This window comes from Martes martes (genome assembly GCF_963455335.1).
Source record: "Martes martes genome assembly, chromosome: 8".
Lineage (NCBI taxonomy): Eukaryota > Metazoa > Chordata > Mammalia > Carnivora > Mustelidae > Martes > Martes martes.
Genome location: NC_137895.1, coordinates 117086167 through 117112358, shown reverse-complemented (window position 1 = coordinate 117112358; position 26192 = coordinate 117086167). Strand labels below are relative to the sequence as shown.

At 43.7% G+C, this 26192-nt stretch overlaps 1 protein-coding gene across 2 annotated transcripts in view; it reads right to left on the bottom strand.

Moving 5' to 3' along the window:
* Positions 1-10642: 10642 nt before the first annotated feature.
* Positions 10643-26192, bottom strand: part of PRPF18 (pre-mRNA processing factor 18) — a 48627-nt gene continuing 33077 nt past the window's right edge. The window contains exons 9-10 of one of the 2 annotated variants that reach the window (XM_080810513.1): positions 25448-25603; positions 10643-12733 (exon numbers count right to left, since the gene is read on the bottom strand). In XM_080810513.1, coding sequence (XP_080666639.1) covers positions 12653-12733; positions 25448-25603 — 237 coding nt within the window. In that variant the 3' untranslated portion in view covers positions 10643-12652. The remainder of the gene's footprint in view (positions 12734-25447; positions 25604-26192) is intronic. The other variant, XM_080810512.1, reaches the window with a different exon arrangement.

Genomic DNA, 26192 nt, shown 5'->3' with positions numbered 1-26192 from the left:
AAGGAACGGAGAGGGAGGAAAATTATAGTTCAAACGCCACGAGAGTCTGGTAGGAAAGACAGAGATGACGTAAAACAGGTTTTACTGTTGAGCTGCGTTCAGTTACTACAAAATGTACATAATGTTAGTCCTTTGAGAGCCACGGGATTACTGATCAGTGTGGTGGGGAACGGGAGTTAGTGCAAACAAGCACTTGCGAGCTCTTCACAGATCCGTCTTTCTTTAAAACAAAGAAAGATGGAATCTGAACCCCCTGGTCTGATATAAAGGCCCGACTGGATTCTTTGGATACGTGTAAGAAGTTGCCTGTTTAGCCTGAAGACTGGTAGGAACACCTACATCAGACTTTGTTGTAAGACAGGTGGATTTTTTTTTTATTTTATTATATGCAGGTGAGTGTTGAAACTGTTAAAATCCCGATTTGTTTTCATTCAGTGTTAGTTCTAAATAGAGCAGACCCCCTCCAGGTGCTATCAGATGACCAGTTACTGCTTAGTTAACTAGGTGTAAAGTTTTACATACACATTCATGTCAATAGTTTATTACACGTCGTGTAAAATGGACTCTAGTTTAATAACGGGGAGAAAGGGTTAGGTTGCTCCTGAAACTGACTGTAGAGCATGGAAAATGATTTTACTGGATTCTGTTCAACTGTAATCAATGAAAAGGATGTATGTTGTAGACAAAGTTGCAGAATTAAAGAAATCTGCTTTTAATTTATTCTTTTTGTATTAAGAATTTGTATAGTACCTTTACATTTTGCAAAACAGTGTTGTCAACACTTATTAAAGCATTTTCAAAATGAAAAGATCTCAGCTGCCTCTTGGAGATTTTGTTTCTAGATGACCCACGGTCTGGAAATCTCTAATTCGGGTGCCTGCAGCCTTGTTGAACTTGTTTTTTAAAGTCAATCGAAAGCTCATCTCCTTACTGGCTTGTTAGATACAGATAAGCTCAGTTTGTGTGGTCACGTCTAGTTCTCCCTTACTCTAACGGAATTGTTAAGTATACAGAGATAATCCATTCTCAACTGTGTATTCTCCCGCCACAAAAAGGGATCTGAGGTTAGAGGTCGGTCTTTCTCACTGTTGGTTATAACTAGTTACCAGTCTGCAATTCATGCCAGGTTTGGGTCCTGTTCGCACAGAACTGTATGTGGTGGGGGAGAGAGGAAATGTGGGCTTTGGAGGCCGTCCTTGGGCTCTCCACCCCTGTGCGGTCCCCAGGGCCATGCAGGAAGCCAAGGGCCCATCAGGGAGGCAGTGGGATGCTCAGGCTCCTCACCAGCCCCGTGCCCACCCTACTGGCAAACCCATCCCCCATCGCCGGAGTCACATCACCAACGCAGCAGCCTGCGGGGCCCGTGGGGACCAAAAGCCCCCCCACCCCGCCATTTAACGATAAGACGGTGACCTGCTCACCTTCGTAAGGACGCTGCTGCGGTCGCATCCCCCGTCCCCTGGGCCAACAGGCATGTCTTCGCCAGCAGGAGCCCAGACGTCTGGAAGCCAAGAGCATCCTCCAGATGGAAAGCCCTTGCTGGAGCACTTGCAGCCAGAGCAAGCTAACCCCTGCCAAAAATGAAAACCATCCACAGAGAATGAGAAGCATCTGGGACGCGAGCTCATTAGGGCATTTACACTTCTGAGCCTTCCCCTGCGAAAGCAGCCGGGGGGGGGGGGGGGTGCTCCGTATCTCAAGATGATCAGCACTCACATCAAACAAACAGCGATCTGTAAGTTTTTTCCCTGTAAACATGTCACAGCTCAGGAGACAAATCCGCTATCTCATGAAGCTCTGATGAGCCCACGAAGGCAAGCGGCAGGAAGACCGTGCTTTCCCACTTCCTCCACCTTCTACACAACACACACACACACCACCCCTGGCGCCATACTAACAAAGTGCTCACAAAGGACTTCTACACAGCTATTATTCTGGTTTTCAGAGAACACAAACACCCAAAAATGCCAGTAGAAGGTATTAAAAATAGCCCAGGCCTTTGGATCCTCTCTCCCGAATACCAGTTCAGAAGAGCCTGTCCATAACCTCCTCCCCAAAGCAGGCGTCCGAGAACCCCCCGGGGGGGGTGGGGCTGGCACGCAGTGCCACGCTGCATGTCTGGGCGGAGGGAGTCCGGTCTCCAAAAGCTTACACTCGCACAGGTTAGACACACACCCACCACTGCAAGAGAAGAGCAAACTAAGTCACCAACATTAAAGGGAAGGAAAAGAGTCAAAGGGGTCCAAAGGGGAAGAAATCCCCTAGTGTCTACATGGGATCTCACTGCTAACCTGGTCCGAGGGGCTGGCTGCTGCGAGTCACAGCCACAGAGAGGGCAAGAACTTGCTACACCCTCTTTGTCTTGCACCAAAGCCCCCCCGCCCCCAGGCACAGCCACTGTCCCCTCACACGGGCAGCAGGGCCTGCAGTGCTGGAGTCTGAACAGCGAGCAGACTCACAGAGCCCGTACATTTACAACTGTACAAGACTTCTTATCAGAAACCCATTCTTCTCGGGGCACCTGGGTGGCTCAGTGGGTTAAAGTTGCTGCCTTCGGCTCAGGTCGTGATCCCAGCGTCCTGGGATCAAGCCCTGCATCGGGCTCTCTGCTCAGCAGGGAGCCTGCTTCCTCCCTTCTCTCTCTGCCTGCCTCTCTGCCTACTTGTGATCTGTCAAATAAATAAAATCTTTAAAAAAAAAAAAAACCCATTCTTCTCCCCATAAACTGCTATCCCTACACACGAGCAGGTTCCTTCTGTTTTTCATTCATTCCTCTGTTTTCTGTCAAACCTACTCCTTGCGTGCTTTTGATCTACCACCACCCCCTCCAAAGCCACTGCTGCCAAGGTCAAGGAGGAATCGCACAGTGCCACAGACAATGGCTAAGTCTCTCTTCTCAGCTCATGTGACTTACCAGCAACAGGAAACAGTGGATCCCCTGGCATCCTTCACCGCAAGGCCAGGATGCGATGCCCTCTTGGGTCCTCCTGCTCTTGATGGGCGGGGCTCCTCTTTCCAGCCTCCCTGACAGTTGTCATCTGGTGCCCTGGCATCCGTGTGTCCCACCCAGCTCTACTCTCAGGCTCCTCCACTCCACCAGCCACCGTGCTTCTGGTAGCTCTCCCCTGGCCTCACGGTTTTCAGTGTCACCTAGGGGCTGACAACACCTGTACCGCTCGGCGGTCAAACGTGCTAACACGGCCAGAGCCGGAGTTCTGAGCCTTCCCTCTGAACCTGCTCCCTCACTACCTCCCGCAGCTCAGGCATCTCCAGCCATCCAGGGTCATGCCAGAAAGCCCGGGATCACCCGACCATCTTGCCCACACCACTGGATGACCATCCAGTCATTCTCTCTCTCGCCTCACATCTGCAGCAAACCGAGAACGCAGAGCCCATGCCCTGATGAGACTGCCGTGAGATCGGGAGTGCAGGGAAGGAGAAATGAAATCAGTTCTAGAACACATTATCAGGTGCTAAGAAAGCAGATTTTACTAGGACAGGTGGGAGAACAGCTTCTCCTCCCAGTAAAGGCCAGTTGCCGATGAGCGTGGAGGCAGACAGAGCGCTGAAGGTCCCCTCCACGGTCAGCCCAGCACAAGCCAAGCCAGGTGAGGCCACAGCTGTGGGCGAGGGGAAGAGACAGCGGGCCGGGACAGCAGAGAGCAGTCCGCTGAGGAGAGCCCCCAAGAGAAGAGAAGATAGGAGAATGTCTCCAGGTATCACCTGGGGTCCAGGGGACACCGGACACTTGGTCAATCCCCTCCAGCCGCTCTGGAGGACACTGATGGGATGACACAACTTGGTTTTTGTAGCGCCGTGTGGCAGGACAGAAGAGCAAGGCAACAGAAGGTCCCCGGGAGAGTGACAATGACAATGGGATCCACAGGAAAAGCAGAGCCAAGATGGTCCTGAGAAAGTCGAAGTCACCGCAGGAATGGAAGGCTGCCTTGAAGAGGCCGCCGAAGAGCAGAGTGGGGGGCAAGGAGAGAGGCAGGAAGGACAGGACCTCAGGACCAGACAGCAGGAAAAATACAGGTGTCCCCACGACCTCAGCCCCTGGGAGTGAATCCTATCACCTAGAAGGAAAGTCTCGACGTTATGGTGATGCACGCCAGCGGGGAAACCTCTCAGAGCTTGGGGTGCCAGGAAGAGGATCCAGGGCCCCCTCCCCTTTGTGCAAGCGCTGCCCATCTGACTGCCTTTCGGATCAGGAGTCCGAGACCATGACCTTAACAGAGAGGATTTCCTAAGAAGGGCCGGACTGTCACCCAGACGATGAAGAGGGGACAGCACAACAGGATGCTAGATCACAAAGAGGACCTGAGGGAAGCAGCCCCCGCTCAGGGCAGGGAAACCAAGGTGAGGGACTGTGAAAACCTAGAAGCTTGAGGCGGTGCCCCGCAGAGCTGGAAGGCAACCCTGCGAGGAGCAGACTGAGGGGAGCCGCTCAGCTCGGCAGCCGGCCGCCCGGGGCCCCAGCAAGTCGGCAGGACCCGCAGAGCTGGGTTTCGAGCCCCAGGAGAGGCGGCCCCGCCAACAGGGCTGTGACCTCTGAGCGGTGGAACGAAGCCCCGTCTCCAAGTGTGGAAAACCGCCCGCGGGAAGCAGCTCCTCCGTCTGTACCCGACGGCTGTGCCGGGCTGGAGAGCCGCGGCCGCGCCATCTCTGTGAGGGAAGGAAAAAGCCAACAGAGAGGAGCTGCCCGTCTCTCGTGTGCCCACCGTCAGCCGAACCTAACAGGACGCCAGCCACCCAAGGAGAAAGGCAGGTCGCTGTTCCGTGTCACAGCTGCTGTGCAAGGTGTGGTACGAGTGGGGAGAGAGGCCTGGCCCTCAAGGCCCCGAGCTGTCCCCGTCGGCTCACTGGCAGGCCCACGGCGCCTCATCAACGCAGGGACCCCAAGGCTCTGCCATCAGAGACACTGGTAAAAGCTCCCGCCACATTAAGAGCAAGACAATCTTCAATTTTTAGATTTAAAAAAAAATGTTATAAAGGATAAAAGACACCAGTATCTTTTTGGCCCATGGGAGTGTAAAGTGAGTCACGGTCTCAGAAGAAGAGCAAGTCAAAGCCTATTTTCCCCAAAATAACGAAGTCACAATCATCTATTTTCTCAAGTGTGTCTCACATCCGTAAGAAGTATTTAGCAGTCTGTCCTCTCCAAGTCACTTTTTATTCTAATGAAGCTCTGGGGAAAACCCAAGAGAGGGACAAGAGCTAGACACTTCATCAAATGAGCTAGGTGACAGAATTGTCACGACCGGCCAGAAGCACTCCTCTGGGGCTCGAACACATGGTTGTCTCTGAACTGCCTTAAACATGAGCCTCATGAAGGGCTCTTCCGCAGCTGGTGGCCTGGTGCCAGCACCCAGTGCACTCACTCAGATGAATAGTGACACCTATTTCTACTTTAGCAGGATGTGGTCAAGCCCCATTTTAGTCCAGCTGAGGTCACCATCACACACCTGCCACAAGTCTCAGTGATGCTGAAAGCCACGAAATATCTGAGTAACATACATACTGCTTAGGGACTGAATCCAGTGGCATATACAGGAACACACAGTCCTGGGAAATGATCCCGTACTAGTCTCATAAAACAAAAGGCCCAGAGAAAGGCAGCTGTTATGGTTAATTTCAAGTGTCAACATGACTGGGACACTGGGAGCCAGATGTCCAGTTAAACATTATTCTGGATGAGATGAGTATCTGAACCAGTGGACTGTGGAAAGCAGATGGCTCCTCCCAGGATTGGTGAGCGCACCCAGTCAGCTGAGGGTAGGGGAGACTACATGCACATGCGTGCACACACACGCACTCTCTCTCTCTCTGCCTGATCATTGAACTGGGGTCTTGGTCTTCTCCTTCCCTCGAGAAAGACTTATACCATTGGCTTTGATTATACCAAGCATTTGATTTCAACTGGAATTTCTATCATCATCTCTCCTGGGTCTCTAGCTTACAGACAGCAAATCATGAGGCTTCTCAGTCTCCATAATCACAGGAACCAATTCCTCATAATACATATACATTTATGTAATTACATGCAACTTCTATATTTTAATATATATATATATTCATAAATTTATATCATTTACTTTATAGAGATACATACATAATCTCCTGTTGCCCTCTCTTTGGAGAACCCTAAGAAAGCAGTTCAAGGTTTATACAGTGACTCCATGAAACCACCCAAGAACCAGCTCTGCCACGTTTAGCATGTGTCTCTCACTGTCAATGACTGCGCCATGGCTACAAAGCATGCGAGATTCACAACCACCTTCCAGAACAGAACAGAAAAAGGGCAAAAGATGTTTTTCAGCTAATTCTATTTCTTTTTCTCTTAGAAAAGCAATAGCTTTCGGGAACTCCCATCCAACAGACTTCTCTCCACAGGTTATTAGCAGAACAGGTCACAAAGCCAACCCTAACTTCAAAGGGTCCTGGGAGAGCAAGGAGTCTTAACTCCTTGTAGCTCTGAATAAATTAAGCTTCTGTTACCAAGAGGAGAAGAATGAAAACAGGGTAAACCACTAGCAGTGTCTACACCACACATACATGGCATACAAACCTACACACCAAAGGAAGAGAAAAATCGCCAAGTCTTAAATAAAATAATAATCTAATAAAACTGAAGTATAGCAAAAACAAAAAAAAAACCAAAAACCATGATTTCCTCTCTCTCAAATCCTACACCCTTAAGGCACACCAATATGATGACATCATTAATCGAGAGAAAAAGTTCCTATAAGACTAACACATGATTTGACTGTTGCACAACCTGGCACAGGTAACAACGATTATGTCAGTATTTGAGCTGGTTACAAGGTTATTTCCACTTGGCATAAAGAGGAACCTCGCAGAGAGGCAAGCCACAGAGTAGGAGAAGTATTTGCAATAAATGCGTCCAACAAAGGACTCTTACCCAGAAGAACAAACTACGATCACTAAGAAAACAGCAGGCAGTTAAACAGAAGACATGGGCAAAAATAAAATTCTGAGTGGGAACTGCACAAAACAGAACATCCAAACGGCCAGCAAGCACGGAAGGTGCTCGCCTGTATGTGTCAGCCAGGAAGTGCAAATTCAAGCCATGGAATAATACCATGTTAACCCACCAGAAGGGCTAATGAAAATGACAGAGACTATATCATGCGTGGCTGGGAAGTGGAGGAGCTGGAACTCTCAAATCCTGCCTGGGGATTTGTACAAGCCCTTTGGGAAATTCCTGGACAGTATCTTAATATCACTGAGTAAGTACATACCCCATGTCCCAAAGATTTCACACCATGGTGTGTACCCTCCAGAGATTCGTATTTACCAAAGAACGCACCACAATGTTCATACACAGATTGGAACCAACCCAGAAGTCTACCGATGGTCAAAAAGATAAATGGTGGGATGTGGCAATGAGAATGAACCAACCACAACTACACGTGAGAAAGAGAATCAGAAACCGGAAAAAAGCAAACATGAAACAAATCAACCACAGAGTCCACTTACAAAGGAGCAGATGAAAAAATCAGGCAAACCTATTAGTTTTGGGGGTGAAGGAATGTTCTGAACTTAGATCATAGCGATGGCAGCACAATTCTGATGTTCTAAATCCACTACGTACTTTTAATAGATGAACCACAAGACATGTACATCACGGAGCAGTAACGGTGTGGGACATTAGGACCAAGGCCGTGACCAGAAGGGGGAACAAGGAGACTTTCGGGGCGTTAATAACGTTACCTGACTCGAGTGCTAGAGACTTTAGGGGATGTTCACCTTGAAAAATATATCACGATATGGTGCTCTTCTGATTTGTCCTTTTTTGTGTGTTACACAGTTGCTTAAAAATTTACATTAAAAGGAATGTAGGGGTGCCTGGGTGGCTCAGTGGGTTAAGCCTCCACCTTCAGCCCAGGTCATGATCTCAGGGTCCTGGGATCGAGCTCCGCATCAGGCTTTCTGCTCGGCAGGGAGCCTACTTCCCCCTCTCTCTATTGGTGATCTCTCGGTCAAATAAATATTTTTAAAAAATAAATAAAAATAAAATAGAAAAAAAATAAAAGGAATGTAATCCAGCCCTACCTGAGCCTTGGGAAGTAATCTTTAAAGGCCTGCACCAATTCTCAATACATATTTGATGCATGATACTGGTCTCTTATGTATGTTTTTCTGCCTCAGCCCTACCTCTGAGCTCCCATTTATTTTATATCTTGTTTCATCTCACTTTATACCACTGACAGCCAGCACAAGGTGGCCACCTAGCCAAGCCAGCACTAGGCTGTGTGTTGTGGTTATTCCCCCCTTGGTGGACAGTCCTCATCTGAAATAGGATTACTGCTTCCCAAGTACTCAGCACTGGAAAAGTTTTATAATCTGCTCTATTTCACACTAACCTTAACGCTGAGTATTATCTCTGTAGCTATGTATTTTTAAAAAAAAAACTCTTTAAAAGTAGAGTCCTTTAGCCCTGAATTCATCTACCAGGTCATTTCCATCCTTAACTCTACTGATAACTGGTGGTCTTAATCAGTGGTTTTCAAACTACTGGTCACAGCGCATTGATGCATTGTAAGCCAGTTTGTGGAGTCAAGGCCAGCATGTTTTTAAAAGAAATACAAAAGAAGAGTATGTGAGTGCCTTTGTTTCAGTTCTATATGCGTTTATGTATGTACGCATTTGTTACTGTCTGAGTTGTGGTCAGAAAGTTTCCAAAGCTACAGCTTTAACTCTCCTGCTTCCCGGGAGGGCAGAAGCTCAAGTCAGGCTCAGACTGCTCCGAAGCCTTAAAGACAGAGCAGTTGGACAGGAAAGGCAATTTGGTTTTGGCAAGCTGTCACACTGGGAGTTCAGAAAGGCGCGGAGAGTAGACTGTGCAAGTTGTGGAAAGAAGCTCAGTGAACACGTCTGAGGTCACCGATCATACTCAAAAGGAAGCTCGAAAGTTCTTAGCTGCTCTCCACGGTGAAAGTATGTGTCCAGCTGGAATGCTATGAGGGAAGGCTGGCAATATTTTCAAACCTGGTGCTTAAAGGTGGGGAGGCACAACTCCACAAAACCAAGACACGCGTTTCAACAGAGCAATCCCGATGGGCAGCATGAGGACGGGTAGCTCCAGCAAGTTGTACCAAGGACCCTGGGGGTTACAATGGGGACACCTGGGTAAGTAATCACAGCTTTCATAATAAGCGGTTTTGGTAAATGTACAAAAACCTTTCTCTAAATGAGCATGGCTCCAAAATCTCGAATGGGGTCAGCTCACACCACAGCTGCTGCCGCCAGCCACACCGCCTTCCCCCTAGTTACTCCACACCACCAGAACTTATTCTTAAATTTCAAAAGATCTGCAGGATACCATTAACCATTATGCTACTAGTGTGTGGTTAAAATTCAGCCAACGGAGTGACAGTGTCTGTGATGAAAACCAGTTGCCATAACAGTGTTCCCACAGTGACCCTCGGGGGACTGGCGCTGGCTCCCCACACTCCGGACAGCTGGAAACTCTTACATAAATATGCCGTGAGAAAGTGCTTGCAGTTCAGGACTCCCAACGTGATCCCATACCCTACATTTCTACGGGATCGAGTTGGTCTGCGAGGGGCTTCATGCGAGCGTAGTGGGGGAGGCACGTCTCCAAGACACTCAGACAAAGACAATTGCCACACTGCAATTTAAGTCTCCCCTTTCACTGCAACTGCCCCAAGTTCGACCACCTTCCATATGAAGCATTAAAAGGGGGTGACTGTGTGGCTGAAAAGGAGTCAGTGATAGGAATCCCCAAATTCAAATCTACCAAAGACATTGGAACACTTTTTTGTTGTCTTTTCTAAACTGCTTTCAGAATAAAATACTTTCTTTCAAGTGAAAGGACAGTTGTGTTTCTCAAGTATTTACCGAGGTCAAAACCCAGGGCAATCCAGAGTGTGAGAGTAGGTCAGGAAATCACCAGATGGAAGAACTTAACACCAAGAAGCCCGACTGCTATCAATCCTATTTCCCATTCCTCTCAATTCTTGCCAAACTCGGAGCAAATCCCTAAGTTCTGTGACTCGTGATGGCTGCCTTCCCAGCTCAGGTCTCCCGGGATCTCGCCCTTCTCTGTAGATCTGGACCATCCTCATTCTCTCTCCCTCAATTGTCTTTGGCTTCAACTTTATTTTCCTAATTTTCCCCCAAAGACTGAGAGCACGGCCCTGGCTTCCAGACTGCCACAGGCTCTGTGTTGTAATGCTAAAATACAATGCTTGGTCTCTGCAGTTGGCAAAAACACTCCTAGGAAATACAATATGACTTCTGAGAGAAAACCAGAATTTCTTAAATTTGACTCCAAAAAGACAGAACGCCTTTGGACAGGAGTCTGGGCTGACAGTAATGAAGAAAGGGAAGAATGGTTATTTCAGGGCTGTGATTGATTTTTGAAGGATGCCTTTATTATTTTAAAAATGGCTAAAACCAGAAGAATGTCGTATCTGCTGAGCTACAATTTTCATGCTGTGGAGAATCTGGGAGGTCACTGTTCTATATAGCCACATGATTATTTGCACTTAACAGAAGACCTTTACTTTGAGGGAAATGGAAAGCTTTTCTATGAAACTGCTTCCCTCTACCCAAGCCCACAGGACTATAGAAGGTGACCTTTTTTTTTTTTTTTCCCCCAAACCTTCTACCCATATGGATCAATTTTAGAAGGTGTTGGTATCACATGATAGTTTCTTCTTTATGTGGAGTATTAATTAAAAGCAAATGGGAAGACAATATGAAATTCTCGGACTACCATGCTGTGGTCTGACAAAAAAAAAGCAGTTTGGGGAGTATTCATTCAATAGTACTTATCAACAAGTCTGACACAAAAAAGACTACATAACTCAAGTCTAGACTAGCATCCTACCTTATGGAAGTCTCTCATTTGCCCTAGAGTAAGCTCTCCTAAGTCCTAACTAATTTAATCGTAAGAAAGTTTTCCAAAGTGGGGAGTGGGGCAGGGAGTAAGCCTGATTCAATTCACGACAGTGGGCTCCAGCCACCCCGAGCAAAAACCCAGCAGAAATGATCCGACAGGCATGGCCATACGCAAGTGACCACAAAAGGCTCTCAAGCCTTCCCAAAGGGGCCAGAATAGGTGACCGTGAAGCTGAGAAGCTACCCCCACCTACAACTCAGCGGACTCTAGCTTCCCCCATGACCTCTCACCCTTTCAACTCCGAACTGGCTGAAAAACGGGAGCCATCAAGAGCCCAGACACGGTCCCGGCTTGGTAACCGCTCCTACCCCAACAGCTCTTGCTGCCACCAACCTGTCGCTGGGGTTCCCATGACCTAAGCACACATTGTCCCTAGGCACAGGGTTCAGGAATGCTACTGTGGCAACACTCTAGGAACAAGGACACAAGAACCAGTACTGGCTGAGCTCTCATTTGCCAGGCAGAGTGCTAAGCGTTTTATTTGACTTGAACACCACAATGGCATGCTGAGGTATACACTCCAATTCCTCACGACCGCCTGCAGACGGGGAAATGAAGTGGAGAAAGGCTAAGTGATGCCCAGGGTCACGCACTCATCGGGGGACAGCTGGGATCTCCAGCTCGGCAGTACTGCCTTGGGAGCATCCCCCTTACTGCTATCCGACACTGTCACTCCACCTGGGCAGGTCGGCTCCCTTCACCCACCTTCCTCTATTAACCGAGTCCTCGCAGCTCACAGATCGCAGCGATTCATCACCATTGTTTGCGTAGGACACTGTGAGATCCGGAAGTCTTCATCTGGGCCAACTCAGACCCGTGGCAGGCAAGGACCGGAGTCCTGGGCCCTTGTCCCTCTGCCCGGTGGCACAGAGCCAGGGGCGGTAGCCCACCACAGACCCTGCGATGGGGAGACTCGCCAGCAGTCCTAGTCTGGGAAGAACCAGTGGTGTCCCAACATCTCCATCCTTGGCTGGCTTGACAATCCACTGCCCCACCTTGAACTCTGATGCACTGGGGTTCCTTAACTTAAACTTCTGTTGGTATCATGTATCATCTTTTTCAAATCACGATTTCCTTTTAATTCTTTCTGTCCCGAGAGATGACAAATACTAAAATTTACACTCCTTAGAAGGTAAAAGCAAGCCTTGAAATGCAAGAAAAACAACACTTGAGTTAACAGTAGTAACATTTACATTCCAATTCTACTGCAAGATGGCAAAAGTTCAGCAACATTTAAGGACTATAAAGTTTCATTAAATGGTTCCATATTTTCGTTGAAATATATAAAAATATCTTTTAAAAATGCTACATAAAAGACAATGTGAAAATTACCATATTTTACAGAAAGAATTCAGTCCATCCTCAAATGTTCCTTTGCAGGCATCTAATTGCCAGCTTGCAGGTCTAGAGGGAAGACAACATTTTAGACCCCCTTCCGGGACAGTTGTCTATACATTTAAATTTGAAGAAGTTTTTAGAACTTAATTTTTTGACTATTTAAAGTAAATGACACAAAAATCAGTTTGCAGCAGATGTGACAGAGCCAACACTGTTTCTTAACACTGTGAGAGTAGTATTAGGTAGAACTCAAACACAGGAAACCGCGTTCGTTGCTCTTCTTCCCTCACTCTTGCTGGTAATTCCAGAAGTCTGCACCACGTCCACTCAAGTTTCCTGTTACTTCGACACCATTCACAGACTTCACAGTGCATTATACTCCACACATTTTGATGGATCTGTAGGAAAGTGCTTCTGGCAAATGGTCATTAACCTCTTCAATCCCTAAGGAAATTATAAGAATAAAGATCGGTTATGACAGAGCTGAATGAACTATTCTGAATCACCCTTCATTTTACTCACGGGTTTACCGATGTCCCCATGAAAACACAGCACCCCAGCAACATCAACCAGATGTACACGGAGAGAAATGTTTATTCCCACACACCCAAGATGCATATACAGCATAGAGCGAAACTGTCCACAACAACGAAAGTGCTGGCAACGACCCAAATGTCCACAAGAGGAAAAGAGATGAGTAAGCTTTACTATGCTCACACATGGAACATTTTACAGCAGTAAACTTAGTATTAACTAATATTAACTTAGTATTAACTGGAACTCCAGTGGGTTCCAACAGAGAGTGAAGCCCAAAGTGCTGCTCTCGAGCAACCATGTAGGTACCCAGATCGCAGCTCTCCAGTGCATCCAGAAAGTGCTGCATATGTACCATCCTTGAGAGAACTGAGAAAACACACAAGATGTTCTGTGTTCCATGCAGGAATTCTGATGATGAGGGATTCTGGTTGAGAACTGAAACACAAGCATCTTAGAAACAATACTGAACATAAAAAGCAAGGAGCAAAGGCTTGTAAGTATAATGTCATTTTAATAAAACTGAAAAATAATTTTAAACAATACATGACTTATAAATACACACACAGCATGGAAGAATTACTTCTGAAAAAAGCAAGGCAATGGCAAATTCAGAATAACAGTTACTTCTGGGGTAGAGGAGGAAAACAGTCAATGTTCTTCAGAATGTTCTAGTTCTTAAGCTGAGAACCAGTCTTTAGATATATTTTTTATTTCATAACTTATATATTACATGTATTCTTTTATATTACCAAGTATTACATGATAAAGAAACATTCTAATATAAGCGTAAGAGCACAGCACAGCATCCCAAACCTAACCCAGCTATTCCTTCAGAATTCAGTCCAAGGACTCCCATACTGCCTCTGTTCTACACCTTTGGCATCTGTCACCAAGCTCTGGTTCTTTTCAAGCAACCAAGACACACGGGACCTCACAAATTTCAAGTGCTTGTCTCTCTTCTGCAGTTTGGCCAGTTCTTCACCAATCTATAACTTTGTAGAGACTTGGGAATCGACAACAAGAACTACCACTATTAGAATTCATTCGGCCTCCTCCTGCAGCTCACCCTTCACAGATCCTTCTGTGATCTTTCAACAGCCTTAGCTGGCAACTGGCTTTTAGTTATTCCTCTCGGCTTTCTCATCCACCACTGAGCAAACATATCCCTAAGTCATTATCTGAATTCACCAACAGGAGAGGGACAAGAGTAGAAACCTTCAACATGTCACTACAGATCTCTCCAGAACAATTCTGGAAGAGCTCTGCCAACAGCAATGGATCCTATTCACTCTCGTCTACCAGTCTACAAGCTTTGTTTACAACGAGACGCTCTGCCCAATGTTTTATTGCAATCTATACATAAACCACCACCACCAAGCATAATGGCACTTCATTTTAATGACCCACAAGGTATTGTTTGGCACAAATTAGTTTAAGGTTTCTCACCTTGGGTTTGCAAAAGCTGAAGCCACCCAGTTCCTATCACAGTATCGAGAACAATGAAATCCTATCACAGGCCAAAGGCTGGCTTCGGTCAGAGCTCTACCAGATACTGAATATGAAAATGTACACAGCTTACAACCTGCTACTTAACTAGGATTCTGTCAGGATTCAGTATCTTTCCTCAAAACAATACAATGAAATAGCATCTGCTCTTAAAACAAGAAAGAGCTTCACAGCCTAGCAGGAAAAGCAGTGTGTGGCTATCATTATATAGATCGTTATACAATGCAGTAACACAAAGGCGTATCTGGAAGTCTGAGGAGGAAGGGCAAAACACAGCCTGGAAACGTCCGCTGACGTAACAGGGACCCAAGTCACCTCACGCATTTAGAACTCTTGCTCTGTAATTACCGAAGTACGCAAACAACACTTACACTCAGGAAATCACCAAAAGCCAAACAAAATCAATAATGACAACAACAAAAGTCCCTGCGAAACCTCTTTGGTGCCACAGTTAACTAAACACAAATATACATCCCCTCAAATATAAATGGAACTATAGCCTAACAGATCCAACATCTGAGGAGCGTGATTTTCAAGCACCTCACTTGAAGTCCTTCGTAGATTCAAAGCGTAGCCGCACTGTGCTAACCTAAGAAGCAGGAGTGTGGAGTAAGGTTATGCTTCAGCTGACTTCCAAGGAGACATCTGCAGGCAGTGCAGAGAGAGACCGTGTCATTCACCTCGCTCCTCGCTCACGTCTTCTTGCGATCGGCCCCCGTGATCGGGGTTTGCTTCAGGATGAAGACCCTCCCCTCTCACAGTGCAGCTTCTCCCGCTGGGAACTCTAACCATGTGTCTGCACACATGTGATCTGTAGCCACGGAAATGTAGGTGATCGCACTCGTGTGGCACCTTATACTTTCTGAACGAAGAGGTGAGAAGGCAGAGGGCTGAGAAAGACCGCGCCAACGAAATGCAAGCAGCCTTAGTCAGCCACAACACGCCAAGAAGGATTATGAGCCAATACGAGGCCAATTGGTGTTCAGACTGCTGGAGGTAGTGTTCCCTGTAAGAAATGGAATCTTGGCTGTTGGCTCCTCATAGGAGATATCTGTGATGCTTACTTAACCTCACTAAGCAGATTCTAGAATTTAAAAATAAATACCAGTATCCCGTCTGAAATCTCAGCTGCCAAAAGGTTGTGAAAGTCAACAGTCTGAGTCATAAATAGTTACCACAAAACATTATGACCCACTTCTGCAGTAGGGACTGACAGTACGCAGCACACATTTTTCAAGGGGTGTAATGTCAGGACAGCATATGGTTATTTTCCAAATTGGAAACAAATCTTTTCAATTAGATCCCCGGGGATTTCCGTTCCCAATTGCTCGAGGATGCTTACACCAGTCAGACAACGAACTGCTTAGCTTAGCTTATTGCAAATAGCTTCCTAAAAACTGGTGCCATTTTTAAATGTAATTTTTTTTTCCATGAAAGCAATACATTTATTTAAGAAATCTTTATTCAGGGGCTACAGTGTGCCAAGCACTGTTTTCAGCTGAGAATATGGGAACAAAGCAGACAAAAATCCCCACACTCATTAAGATTATATTCTAATGAGGGAACACAGCCAAGAAACAAAAGGAGTATGTAAAACACGTAATATTAAATGATAAATGTGATGGAGAAAAATACAGCAGGGAGGGGTGTGTATGGGTATGGGGAGTGGCCAGAAGGGCATTTGAGCTTTTACTCCAAGTGAACTAGGAAACCACTGCAGAGCTCTGAGCAAGAGAGCATCATAATCTGATTCATACTTGCACTGCCTCACTCTGGGTGCTGTGCAGATCCTGAAGAGGAGCAACGATATGGGGCGCCTGGCTGGCTCAGTCAGGAGAGCATGCAAATCTTGATCTCAGGGTTCTAAGTTCAGGCCCCATGTTGGGTGTAGAAATTACTTAAAAATAAAATCTTAAAAAAAGAGAAAAAAGAACAAGGATACAAGCTCAAAGTCCAGACAGGAGACGTTGTAGTAATCCAGGTAAGAGAGGTTGGTGGCTGAGCCCAGGGGGCAGCAGTGATAGTGCGGAGAAGGGCCCAGACCACAGATAGACTCTGCATATAGAACCACAAGGTTTGCTGACACACAGGTTATGGGCTGAGACAGAAAAATAACGTCATGTTTTGTATACACACAATTATTTTCTTGAAGTCACATGCTTCTTAAATGACAGCAGTCCTCTGCCTCACACTTTCCAGTCCCTAATTCCAGCACCCCAGAGGCAACCACTTTAAATCTCCTGTTTCTTCTGGTATTTACTGATATTGACAGTGCCTGATTTTTCTTCTGTCTCAAAATCCTCTCTATGGACTTCCTACTGTGAAAGCTGAGATTTAATCCTCTTACGCCACACTCACTGGCCCTGCACAGGCTCACACACCTAAATGCAGTTCTCTCCCCCAACCTCCCCAATTGTAATTCCTAGTGTATGCAACATTCAGGATTTACCACATATTGTCTACACAAATATTATTCAAAGCCGAGCCATGTAGCATATTATGACAATATCTCCTTTCATATTTTTCTTTTTATTTATGGAGATACCACCAATTCACTTTTCACCAGTAGACTAAGCTCAATATGGCCAAACAGAATAGGTATTAAATCTGTTTCATTTTTCTCCTGGAGCCCTCTCTGTGTTCCAGCCTAGAACAAATGAATTCCGGAATTCCTTGTACTGCTACTATCCTAGTGCATCCCTTCACCTCCAACCCGGCAGTTCCTTCTGATCCACTCCTGTCCTGGATCTTGTTTCCTGGATCTCTCTGTTTCCCTCTGTCACGGTGGTGGAGCACATCCTCAAGTACAGGCAGTCTAACACCGTAGACTTGGGTTCAAATCCTCATTCCGCCACTTCCTAGCTGAGTAACCCTGCGTTCTCCATAGCTTAGTTTCTCCACTTGTAAAACAGAGAAATTATACCATCAACCTCATATTGCTGCTCCCAAGTCCTGAAGTGAAGCATCCAGTGAGCACGATATAAATGTTAACAATGATTCCGGAGAAGGATACGTGAGAGGTCACAATCTGAAGACATTCTGAGACTCATCTGAAAACATCTTCAGCCTATGTTCACACTCAACGGATAGTTCAAAGAAGAATGTAAATGAGTTGAAAATTATTTTCCTTGCTATGACACAGGTACTCTCCCACTGTCTCCCAGCTTCCAGAACTGTTAATGAGAAGTATGATGGCATTTGAATCCCTGAGTCCCTGTAAATGACCTGTTTCTTTTCTCCCAAAGCATTTCAAGTCCTTTTTTTAATTTTTGGCCTTCCAGTATTTCATTATATTAGGTCTTGGTGTGAGAACTTTCATCCTCATTTGTTATGTATTCAGTGAGCTCTTTTCATTCTAGACACTTAGATCTTTCAGCTCTGGGAAGTTTTTCTGCATTAGTCTTTATTTCCTACTCTCCAATTTCTCTGTTCACTTTTTCCTGGAATCTGAATGGTGCAGATCTTCTAGATTGACTCCCTCATTGTCTTATCCTTCTAACCCTTTTAACTTTTGAATTTCTGTTATAATGTTTAATTTCTAAAAGCTAATTTTGATTCTCTGATTCTTCTTTGTGGCGTACTGTTCTTATTTCATGGTCACAGCCTTAGCTAAGGATATTAAGCAAGTTTTTAATTGAAATTTGTTTTTTTTTTTTTTTCTGTTCCTTCTTTCTCTGAATTCCTTGTTTTTCTAGGGTTTATTTTGGTCTCTTTCACACTGTAAACTTTCTCTAAAGGTCTGATGATCCTAGGTGAACATTCATATTTACGAGTAAGGCACTGAAGAGCTAAGGGACACTCCCTGAATGGGCAGGGCCTGTCAATGTAGGTTCATTTGGGGACAATATGACAGCAAGTTAGTTTTTTTCACTGGAGGAATACTGAATGTTAAGTAACTGCCAATTTTTTCTCTTGAGTCAGTTCACAGAGAAGAATCCTCTAAATTCCTGAGTGGGAAAGTAAAAGCCCGGCTTCCAGCGTCACAGGAATCAAGGGAGAATAGGAACTACAGGGCTCATCTGCCAATACACAGGCTCTCAGTTAAGTTTCCTCTTTTCACTAAGGCATGTCACCGTTCCTGAACAGTACAGATCCCTTAGGAAGTTAACTGCTTTCTGCCAGAGAAGGGCAGGAGAGCCCACCTGGATAAGGGAGAAGGAATCTCTCTGGCCTACTTATCCTAGTTCTCAGCCACTCCCTCATTTTCAGCCCTATCCCATAGTCTGGCCTTTTAGAAGAACTGCCAAACAGCCCCACATCTTGATCCCTCCGGATTCTATAGTTTACATTAATGGCTTCTTAATGACTCCTCCCCACACAAATTTAACCAAACTGTTTTCATCAGTATGTTTCTAGAAAAATACCTGCATTTAAATAAAAGTCTAATTGATGAACTGTACACTTAAAAGTGATGAACATGGTAAATTTTGTTTATTTCACAATTTTCCAAAAATCTAATTGAAACTGTTACAGAATATTCTACATAAAGTATAAAAATATCAAATACAGGGGCACCTGGGTAGCTCAGTGGGTTAAAGCCTCTGCCTTTGGCTCACGTCATGATCCCAGGGTCCTGGGATTGAGCCCCGCATCAGGCTTTCTGCTCAGCAGGGAGCCTGCTTCCCTTCCTCTCTCTGCCTGCCTCTCTACTTGTAATCTCTGTCAAATAAATAAATAAAATCTTTAAAAAATATATATCAAATACAGATACAGTCTGGTGTATTATAGCACATGATACAGGATACAAATTCTCCATAATGAAAGCTGTTTATACCCAGATAAAAATCAATGAACCATTATATCAACCTGCAGCCACTAAAAAATGACCAATTTTTTTTATTATTACAGAAAACAGTAACTTTTTAAAACCAAACCAACTATAATCACAATTCTTAGATTAGACTTGTCTTTTAGTTTATAAATTCTCATTAGTTACTAGGACTTAAGGAAGATTTTGTTACTGTTCTTAAGTAATCTCTGTACTGAAGTACAAAGAAGACATTTCATCTCATCAATTATTTCTGTCCCTATCACTCGTCTATACTCTAAGAACAAAGTCTTGAAAATGAAAGCACAGATCCATCTAGTGATACAGCCCAAGAATGTGAAAAGTAAGATCTTAGCTGAGTGACATTTTCTTCCTAGCTATTTAAAATTCTGTCAATGAGCTGCCAAAGTTCTGATAAGGAATGAATTAACATGAGACACTTAAGAATTAATCCTGACTTTGGACTGAAGGAATACTCACTTGACCTAAAATAGAATATTCAAAAAACATGTACTTAATAATGAAAAGTTAATTTCTACAATTTCAACTAACACCCATAGTTAGGCATAAAAAGGCCAATCCCTCAAAAACTGTCTACAGGAATTCTTTTTACACAAGATCATTAAAAGCACTTTCATCTAAATAACTCACTCTAGTCTTTTAAATAACTTATCTGGACCTCACTACCTGGGATGATGAAAAGTCCCACTGCAAGTATCAAAGGTATAAAAATTTTCAGTATCTGTAGAACTTAATGGACACTGAAACAAAACTGGCAACTCAGAGTGCCTCTCTGGCTCACAGTAAGAAGCAGAGCTGCACTCATTTTTCACTTGCCTGAATGCTTAAGAGAACGTATTTCTAGCTCACAGGCTCAACATTTCACAGAAAGTAACAAAGTACAATTTTAAAATTGTACATTTTAAAAACAGCACTTGCCTGCTCAGCTAAGTTATGTAAAAATTTTTACTAAATGACCCATCTGGGTGAAGATTGCCTTTATTTGATTACCAGGCTTTCCCAGTACAGGGTGATCTTTTTTCTCAAGCATGTAGTTGAGAAATAGAAGATTTAGTACCCCAAGTTAAATGTCTGTTTGCTATCAGTTCAGTTGCCAGCTGAAAAGGAAACATGCACTGCTTAGACCAGCATTCCCCAAATGTGTTTCCACTGAACACTGGTATTCTATGATCTTAGAAGGTGATGTATGCAGTCAATGAATGCTAGCAGTATTTTTTTCTAAAAATTTAATATGGAAGAAAATATTAAATGGGTAAATGTAAAATATCACACAATAACCTGCCTTTAAGAAATGGTAGGTCATAGCCAACAATGCCAGGAGGCAGCATGAAGCCACATGACCTGCAAGTGTGACATATGCTTTGATGCTCAGGGAATGTTTACCAGCTAACCATGAGACTGTCTATTCAATGTGTGGCTCAAGTTGTGACCACTCAGTGCAGTGACTAAAGTGTCTGTTTTATCATTTTGGGCAACACATGAGTATATTATAAATTTACAAATGTTCCATGAACAAATACATCCAGCAAATGTTAGTATATACCCCAAAACCTGAAATATGGATTGAAATAACTGACAGAAAATGTTGGAGTGATGTCTTTCCTAGGGAATTTGCTAACTTAGATTACAGAAAACTGTCAGAGCAGACTGTTATAGGACATTTGCCTTTTATAATGTGAGACTCTAAGAAAAATTATTCAGAATGAATTATTACTCCTTAATCATCTAATCCCCAGAGAAATCTGTTCTAACACAGTACACAGATCAATTAATCTAGATATATCAGGCACATTACCAGCAGGAAACAAACAGTGCACTCAAACTTGAAAACTCGATGGTAGTATTTCCCAGAACTTTACAAAGGCATGGAATGAGCAGGATGTGGGACCAACAGGAGACAGTACAGTACCCTATAACTACCAACACTGGGAAGCAGTAGCCAGCCTGTGCTCTGAGAGGCAAGGAAAGGGGGTAGTTAACCAAAGCCCAGAGAGGGTAACTGTGTGTCAATGGCCATCTGGGAGAAGCTACAGCCTTCGGTAGGAGGTACCATCAACCCTCAGTGACCCCACAGGGAGGAAGGTAGGGAAATAAATACCCCAAACTTATGCTTCTGCCACCTACAAAATGCCTTCCCATCCCTGTCACTGCCTACCCCTCTCAGACGCAAAAAAAGGGAGCCTGTCAATGTTCATAAAAGCCAGGTTTCTGGGGGCACAGGACAAGGTGAGGAAAAGTGGAGTGACCTGCAGAGCAAACAGCCACCTGGTGTGCGTTTTAGCTCTTCCTCCTCCTCGTCTTCACAGACAAGTAAAGAATGCCCAAGACGTGAACCTTTTCAAGAGATGTCTTTAAATGACTCAATTATAGTCTCTCAATACCAAGAGCTTACTATAATCTGTATAAAAGAAGCTTTACCCAAATCTGGGCCAAAGGTTACATCTGTATTTGGCAAACAAACAAAGTTCTTGAAGTTACTAACACCAATTTAAATCTAACCCCAGATTTGAGGCTAGCTAATAAACTATACAGCTTTTCTTTGATCTGCATGGTGCAAAAACCCTCCCTGTGGTGTGTTTAATTTTTGTGAGCAAGAGAACACTTCAAACAACTTTCACAGTTTAAATTCTATAGAGGTTTACATAAAACCCAAAGATGAAATCACGGTACAATAAAATAGCCCCTTGAATTGTTTTCAACCGTATTTTCTAACACAGATATTTCTCACCAGGATTTCTAAATAAAAGAATAATTATTCCATACATCTAAGATTCCATTAAATGAAGTCCAAAAACAGGCAAAATTAATCTATAGTAACACAAGTGAGAAGACTGGTTACTTTTGATGGCAGGAGGACTTGGGCTGGGAAAAGGCATGAACAAACTTCTGGGGTGCAGTTAGAAACGTTATGCATCTAGATGTTGTTTTCTGTCTTGATAAATTATTATGCACACCAAGAATCACTGAGCTGTACAATGAAGATGAGTACACCTCACACACTCACTGCCTTTGATAGGTTAACTGTACCTCAATTTAGTAGAAATAGTTACCCTACTGAAGAATTTCCATTACTGCCTACTCCACCAGTATCTTAAAGTAGAAAACGTGTGGGTCAGGCAGTTTACTGGAGGTCAGCAAACTAGGGTCCACAGGCCACCCGCTTTTTTCCTAAGTATAGTACTCTTGGACTGCAGCCACCAGCTGCTTTCACACCCCAGCTGCCGGGTCCAAGAGGTGCAACAGACACCTGGGAAATGCAAAGCCTCAAGTATTTTCTATTTGCTCCTTCAAGACAGAGTTTGTCAACCCCTGACTTAATCTTCAAATAATATATTTAAAGTGTTCCTTTTCTAAGGATAGTCCAAATCCACCTCACCTAAACACCAAAGTAACAGGAGAGAGACTCAAAAGACCTTAGCACATGACTCCGTTCATTACCATCAAGAATTTCATAAAACTCTCACGTGGAGATGGCAGTGTTTTTTGGCCTTGAGCTGATTCGCACCATAGACATCAGAAATCAGCATTTTACTTGTCCATACACAACACTACTTTAATTTGGTGCCACTATTTTAAAAATAGAACCATTCAATTTTTTTGTGAAAAAATTAGATATTTAGCGTATTAAAAAGAAAGTGGAAGATGGAGCACTATTATCCCTCCAAGGGAACAACAAGCTGAAGTGACTCCAGCACCAGAGAGGGTCATGTGTCAGCTGACACTTCACACTAGCCTCCACTGTCCCCTGTTACAACGAGTTGAGACAAAATGAAATACTGCTTCAATTCTGCCTATATGAGAAGTGGGAAAATAAAAGACAGAGGCTCAAGTGTTTCTTACACACTCAGCTCACTCACTACTGACTGTCGGGGCAGGTGAGCTTGCAACCTTAGGTTTAAGCAATGGCCTCAAGGAAAAATGGCAGAGCCAAATCAAAGATATCCAAGGAGCAAAAAGGGCAATAATTAACCTGAGGTTGGCAAACATCAAGTGGCAGGGATCTCCCTCACATATTCCCAGTGGCTCTACTCCTGTCTCAGGGCACTTCTGTTAAAAAGCTTCTTTGTCCTATTTTTCAACCTCTTGTGAGTTTATCTGTAATTATTCTAAAATAAAAGCTTAATAAAAAGAAAATCACTGTTTTCTTGCACTGATTAAAAAAAATACATCTTCCTTCCTATTACTTCAATTGACCCTTACTACAGGACAAGTTTACTCTCTTTTCTGCCAGAAAAGGTCCACCACTATCTACAGGTCTCTTGCTCAGATCCCCCACCAACAGTCTCCCTCCCTCCAAGAACTACAAAAGTAACAAGACTTTCACATTTCTGGTCCTATACAATATTCATTCCATCAGCAAATATTTACTGAGCACGCACCACTGAGTAAGGAACTGTTCTAGACTCTGGGTAACAGTGAACCATGTTCTTGCCTGTGGAACCTACACCTAAATTATTATCTAATAATGTAGCATAAGCTACCATTAGATTCTGTAGCAGTCATATCATACTCTTAATTTTACTGCATGTGTAGCCTACAAAATTCCCTAATCCTTTCTCATATCTACATCGCTTAGACTGTATATTCAAGCAACCAGTTCTCTGCATCCAAATTTTTTTTATGGTCATTCTTGCCACATATTTTATTTTTAGAATCTGTTCTTTCCTTCAGTCTGTCAAGAACTGCTGGAATGCCAATGTCCTTTTCCACCTTAACACACACCCTACCCTTATTATCCATAAATCTGATAAATAAACCTCTCTATAGATAGAGTCAACCAAATCAGTCACTAAAATGTCTTAACAGGACAGGACTGAGTGACTAAGAACCCCATGATGTCTCACTAGCATCCCTCCAAAGAGTCATGGATCCACTACAGAGTCCTGAGTCATGGATCCACTACTGAGTCCCCACTCAACCAGCTATGCATCTACCTGACTGTATTAGCATATCAACATCTGTCCACGAGAAAAGTATTAGGTTTAGGTCAAACATTCTCCTAAAGTTCAGTATATTTACCAATTTTCCCTAATCATCTTGGGAAAAAAAGGAAGATTTTTTTAAATGGGAAGGGAAGAGCTGAAAAAGAAGACCAATGGAAGAACGGGTTTCAAAAGAATACAGCTTTCAAAAATAAACCAGAAATCTTTAAAAATGTTAGATATATTTTTAAGAAGAAAATCGGTTTGCGGGGAAGTGGAAATCATGCTATTGTTGAAAAATCTAAAACCTGTTCCTGAGACAACTTATGTTGTTATATGAACTTTTACACACACTCTGGCTTTGGCCATGGTACAGTTGAACACAATTAGCAAATTTAATCATCGGAAACTGTTTTCTATTGCTAAAGCCAAACGACCTTCCCCTCCCCCCACTGAAATAAAAGCTTTTTGCCTTCAATATAGTCACTAGTGGTTATTAAAAAACGGAAAGGTCTTTGAATTTCAACAAGTATATTTGAACTCTCTAAATTCTACAATTCATATTAGGGAGTCAAGTTGAACTATTTGAAAATGCTAATATATATGAATAAGGCATCAAGCATGACGCACAAGTTAATCTTCAGCACTTGGAATTGAAATCACATAACAAGATAATTCATGAATATGGTAATAATTGCTCTCTGGCACAAAATCTGAAAGCATGTTATGCATTCTAAGCAAATTTACATTTTATGTAAACTTCCCAAGTATCATCTTCAAACTTTAGAATTAGCATCCGGCACAAGTCCTTATACAGACAGAATCTGGGATTTTTGACAATTTGGCAATAATGGCATACAGTTGACTTTCTTCCCCCACTAAGGAGAAAAGTTTCACCCAACAATAACGCAAACAAGTTTATGTGAGGCAAAGAGGACCGTAAAAAAATAAACTATTAACCCTTTCACCCTGTTTGTGTCAAGAAGTGTCATTAAATGTTACTGAAAAATAATTTTTCATTAAAGCTGGATTTTTACTATTCATACCTTTTTAGCTCAGTAGATACTAAATCTATCTGGAAAATGACAAAATGAGATTTACTGCTAAACAGTCTAAATTTGTCCTTCTTCACCAAACTCCCAAAGCCAAATGAAACAGCATTATTTCAACGCTGAGGGAATTAAAGCACAACGTCTCACCCTGCCTTGTGTCATATACGAAACTCAGAAGGTTTCTCTTCTATTCTGTGAAGGCGTCTTAAGTGTAAGTACTTACAAAAAGTGGACTTGTGTCCTATCATATTATATCCAATTTGCTACAATTCTCCTGCTCTCAAAAACTGACAGTTTGGGAACTGCAGAACGTTAACCTCCAGAGCAACTTCTCACCCTCCCAGTTGCTTACCTGAATATATTTCCGCTGGGTTTCATCATTTAAAACATGTGCAACGTGCTTAGAAAAAATCTTTTCTCTGCCAGTTCTGGCATGGATACCAACCATGGTGACACCTATGGGCCAAGGGGCGTTTCCAATGGCCATCTGAAGATAAGCATCATTAGCCTAAAAAGAAAAGTTTAAGAGATCAGAAAAACAAAAATACTGGGTTGGTCCCAATTTGTGAAGTATTTCACAGCCCCTTACAACACAATTTTCATCTCTTGAGCATGTTGCAAGTATTATCATTTCCATTATTCAAACAAAAGAAATTAAAATATGAGGTGTCAGGACTGCCCTGCCCAGGACCACAACGTCCATGGAAAACCAGAAACCAAAGCTAATCCTGTGAGTAAAAAGACAAACATTCCTTTGCAGTTTTTGTGCCCCGGCAATTAATACATTTCAGATCTGGAATTACCAGGTAGGTAATTTGATGCAACTCTAGTTTGGGTCTCCCCTAGACCCAGTCTTCTCTGCAGGTGGTCACATGGAGAAGATGGAGTTTAACTGGTTTTTCAGAATCCAACCTGCAACTATATCCACTGTCTGCCTCTGAAAGCTGGGGCGGGGTGGGGGTGGGGGTGACGGGGCGGGGACGGCTCTGTGAGCTGGGACTATCACACAGGGTCCACAGCAGATGTGTAAACAGAGATTAAATACTAGCCCTTGAGCTGAATAGTTACTGGATGAGATCGTTTCACTTTGGCCCTTC